The 4658-nt window shown below is 69.0% G+C and overlaps 1 protein-coding gene across 1 annotated transcript in view; it reads right to left on the bottom strand.

Annotated features, from left to right (window-relative positions):
• SLC43A3 (solute carrier family 43, member 3) overlaps window positions 1–2950 on the bottom strand; it is a 4965-nt gene extending 2015 nt beyond the window's left edge. Inside the window, exons 1-7 of the mRNA XM_010568061.1 lie at window positions 2743–2950; window positions 2161–2379; window positions 1491–1620; window positions 873–919; window positions 707–783; window positions 513–605; window positions 96–237 (exon numbers count right to left, since the gene is read on the bottom strand). Of these exons, the coding sequence (XP_010566363.1) occupies window positions 96–237; window positions 513–605; window positions 707–783; window positions 873–919; window positions 1491–1620; window positions 2161–2379; window positions 2743–2845 (811 nt within the window). The 5' untranslated portion in view covers window positions 2846–2950. The remainder of the gene's footprint in view (window positions 1–95; window positions 238–512; window positions 606–706; window positions 784–872; window positions 920–1490; window positions 1621–2160; window positions 2380–2742) is intronic.
• Between the last annotated feature and the right edge of the window lie 1708 nt (window positions 2951–4658).

Genomic DNA, 4658 nt, shown 5'->3' with positions numbered 1-4658 from the left:
CAGCACCGCCACCACCCGCGGGACAGGCACCACCACCGCCACCCCCCCCAGGGGACAGGCACTGCTGCCCCGTGGGGCGCAGGCTGGGCCCCCCTACCCGTAGTCGTAGGCAGGGGGCAGAGGGTAGGGGATGTGGGTGCGGGGCATGAGGAAGAGGGTGCGCAGCAGGTGCCAGGCACTACAGGCCGCCATGAAGAGGAACATGGCCCGCAGGGACAGCCCATGCTCGTACAGCACCTGCGGACGGGGACGGCAACAGGCTGAGCCACTGGCCCACACCGGCCACACGCCACCACCCCTGGGCCACAGCTGTGTCCCCACACGTGGCCCCAGTGGTGGCTCGACTGTGGCCCCAAGTGTGTCCCTGGCTGTGGCCCCGGCTGTCCCAGCTGTGACCCAAATGTTCCCCACTCTGTCCCCAGCCCTCCCCGCGGTGCCTGAGCTGGGGACAGGCCCCTGGGGGCACCAGCACCACCCCCCTGGCACCACCACGTCTGCCCCCTGACCCCCACCTTGATGATGAGGAAGATGGCGGACGAGGAGTCAAAGGCTCCGTTGTAGAGGGTGATGATGATGGAGCGGTACTTCCCAAAGAGGTTGCCCACCTGGCGCAGAAGGACACCCCCCCCTCACCATTAGGAACCCCCCAGCACTGGGCAGGCTGCCCCAGCCCCCGGGTGGGGGTCAGGGTGCTGGGAGGACTCACCTGCATGTTGGTGAGGAGGAGGAGGATGCCGCCCACCGACAGCATCGACATGGCCGGGAAGAGCAGCACTGCCAGCTCTGGGGACATGGGGGTCAGCAGGGACAAGGGGGGGTCCCCACCAGGTGCCCCCCCAGCGCTGGAGCACCCAGTGACCACAGGGTCTCACCTGGGGTGGAGAAGGCGACGAGCAGGGTCCCGCCAGTGTAGAGGGAGCTGAGACGTGGGGACAGTGGTGACACATGGGGACGGGACCCTGAGGGGCAGCTGGCACCCCCGTGCCCCAGCGCTACTGTCGCATTGGCACCCAGCACCCCACCACTTCATGGGCACCCCACCACCGCCTGGCACCCCAGAGCCAAGGGACAGGGGGACATGGGGGGCCCCTATGGTTATGGGGGTGCCCTGGGGACATCGGGGACACCTGAGGGTGTTTGGGGGGGGCTGCGGGCAATGGGGGGCCCCTGGGACTGTGGGGGGCATAGGACATGCTGGGGACATTTGGTGGCACTGGCGGACAGCTGCCAGGATGGGCTGTGACCCCCAAAGTGCCCCGAAGGCAGCACCCTGGGCTGGCATGGGTGCCCCCCCCAGTGCAGGCAGGGCCCTGCCTGCCCCACCCTGCCTGGCTGCCTTGATAACCACCCCACTCTTGATAACATCCCCCAGCCCAGCCTCCGCCACCAGCACCCTAACAACAAGCCCTCACCCCCCCAGGCACCCATGGGAGCCCCAGCCCTGCCTGCCAGCACTGCCCCCCCCCCCCCCCCCCCCCACACCCACTCACATGGCGATGAGGCGGGCAACGGTGGTGCCGAAGCGGTCGAAGATGAAGCCCATGGGGAAGGTCACGAAGTTGTTCATGAAGGAGCCGATGGTGAAGACCAGGGAGAACTGCTCATCCTGCCAGCTGCAGTCTGCAGGGCGGCCGTCAGTGGGGATGCAGGCACAGGGACAGTGGGGACATGGGGTCCCGCAGGGCATCAGGACAGCAGCGACAGCGGGGACACGGGCATGGGGACAGTGGAGATGTGGGCACAGGGATAGCAGGGACGTGGGGCACCACAGGGCACCAGGACAGCAGGGGCACGGGGTGCTGCAGGGGACGGGAAAAATAGGGACCTGGGGCACCAGGACTGCAGGGACACAGGGCACCACAGGTCACCAGGACTGTGGGGACATGGGCCACTATAGGTCACCAAGTAGTGGGGACATGGGGCACCACAGGTCATGGGGACAGTGAGGACCCAGGGACAAGGACAGTGGGAACCTGGGGCACCACAGGGCACCAGGCAATGGGGACATGTGGCACCTCGGGCCACCGGCACCACGTGGACATGGGCCAGCAGCACCCCAGGACACAGGCACATGGGGGACACGAGGCAGGACAAAAGCGAGGCCACGCCACCGCAGGGATGTGGCCGGTGGCCAGCGGTGGCCAGGGGACGGGACCCTACCGGGCAGCAGGGTCCGGTTGGGGCTGGGGGTGGCGGTGGGCTGGCACAGGTCCTTGAAGTAGCCCAGGTCCTTGAGGACGAAGACCAGGGAGGCCCAGCCAAAGATGATGCCGCAGAAGGCCCCACACTCCAGCAGCCCTGAGAGGAGGGTCCCCAGGCGCTTGGCCGCCCCCGCGCCACCCCCCGCCATGGCACCGGCCTGGGGTGTCACCGCTGCACCTGTGGGGTGACAAACACCAGGGCATCACACCCCGCCTGGCACTCATGTGGTGACACCCCCCTGCACCCACCCAGCACCCAGAGCAGGGGGCTCGGGGGCACGTGGCTGCACGTGGCCACCCGGGCAAAGGCCACCGTGGTCCCAGCTCTGCCCCTTGTCCCCGAGTGCCAGCGGCTGGCACCGATCCCCTGCGCATGCCAGGGCACAGGCAAGGACCCTGCTTGCAGCTGGGGCGTTGCACACCTGTGCACACGTGCTTACATGCGTGCACGTGTTCACATGCATGCGCACGTGTGCACATGCATGCACACACGTGCACATGTGCTGGCACCCCTCCTGCGCCCCAGCACACCCTCACCCACCTGCACGAGGCCAGGCTCTCCTGCTGTCACTGTCACCGTCGCTGCAGCGGAGTTTGGACCCTGGCAAGGGGTGCCTGGGGCAAGCAGTGCACACCCGCACCATGCACACCCGCACCCCACCACCGGCACGGCCCCCCCGCACTAGCCTCCTGGGAGCACCAATGGGCCCCTTGGGGCTGCCGGCACCCGATAGTGGCTCGGTTCCCCGCTGCTGCGCCGGGACCCCCCCCCTCCGCAGCCTCCTTATCTCCCCACTCCAGCCTGTCCCTGGCACAGCCCCTGGGGACGATGGCGAGCTGCCGAGCGCCCTGGTATGCACGTTGAGGACACTGCCACACACCCCCTGGGGACACTGGCACAGTGGCTGGGAGCCTGGCACACCCCCCCTGAGGACACTGGCACCCCCCTGGGGACCTGGCACAGTCGCTGGGACCCTGGCACGTGCCGCCAGGGGGCCCTAGCACACCCCTTGGGAACCTGGCAGGCTCCCTGGGGACGCTGGCACACTGCCAGGCAGGCTGACACAATCCCCAGGGACAGCAACACACCCCTGGGGCCCCAGCACACCCCCTGGGGACCCTGACATGTCCCCTGGGGACACTGTCACCCCCTGGAGACCCCACCACTACACTGGAGACACTGTCACTAAACTGCTGGGGGCCCGTCACCCTCCTGGCGAGCTCACGCACCCAGGGGACACCTGGGCACCCTGTCACCCCGTCCATCCCTTCAAGCCCTGACCCACGTGGCTGGGACCCCCTCGGTGTCACCGGCACGACCCACAGCCAGGTGCTGCAGGCACCAAGGCCATGTCCCCTGGCCCATCACTGTCACCCACATCCCCCCGTCCCACTCACCTGCAGGCTCTCTGCACCCGCTGCACCAAGCCCCCCGTCAGCGTGTCACCGCGTCACCGTCCCACAGCCGGTCTGCTCTGGCCGGTGTAATGGCCGTTAATGAGGCCTCATTACAGCGATCGGGCGGCTAAAGATTAACCCGGCACCTCAGCCAGCTGGTGCTGGACCCCGCGGCCCGGGGGGGCTGCGCTATCTTTAGCCACCCCGCGGGGGGGCAGGGGCCAGGGCACCCACTGGGGGGGGCACCGGGGGGCCGTGGGGAGCCGGGGGCTGTCGCCTTCCCGGCGCTGCCGGTGAGACCCTGCTGCCGTGGTGGGCAGCTGCCAGGGACAGCCTGAGACACCCTGTCACGGGTGTCACTGCCTGGGGCACCCCGAGACACCCGCTGTGGGTGTCATTTGCCACCAAGCCGTACTGTTGTGTCCCAGCCATACCGGTCTCCCCAAGCCATACCGGTGTATCCTAGCCATACCGGCCACCCTAAGCCATATCTGTGTGTCGGAGCCATACTGGTGTCTCCCGGCCAGACTGGAGAGCCCCCCCTACTGGTGAGCCCCCCCTCAATGGCGAGCCCCCCATACTGGTGAGTCCTCTGTGGGGGAGCAGGAGGGTCCGGGACCCCTGGCACCGGTGACCCCAGCTGCGCTGGCCCTGCCGTGTCCCCCCAGCTCACCCCGAGCCCTGACCGGGGGGCAGGGCACGACCCCCCCCCCCCCCCCCCCAACAAGGGCCCCCCGGCCCGGCGGGGCGCGGGGCTGGCTCGGGCCCCGCTCCAGCTCCTCCAGCCTTCTTCACTTCGGTGATGAATGGCGAGGAAGAGCAGTTCTTCACTGGGGGGACTTCCCCGTCCCCAACAGCGAGCACGTGGCTTCCCTGAAGGCTGCCGTGGGGCTGGGCCGCGGGTGCCCCTCCACCCCGCTGCCCTCCCGCGCGGGGTGTCCCCGCCGTGGGCAGCACCAGCGCCCCACGGAGTAGGGGCAGGGGCAGCGGTGTGGGGCAGGCGGGCAGCGGTGGCAGCCCCGGCCGTGGGGACTTTGCCCGTGCACGTGTGGCGGGGGG

Source organism: Haliaeetus leucocephalus, unplaced genomic scaffold, assembly GCF_000737465.1.
Source record: "Haliaeetus leucocephalus isolate CR32 unplaced genomic scaffold, Haliaeetus_leucocephalus-4.0 Scaffold236, whole genome shotgun sequence".
In the NCBI taxonomy this organism is placed as follows: domain Eukaryota; kingdom Metazoa; phylum Chordata; class Aves; order Accipitriformes; family Accipitridae; genus Haliaeetus; species Haliaeetus leucocephalus.
Note: the sequence above shows the minus strand (reverse complement) of the source record. Positions and strands in the feature narration are given on the sequence as shown.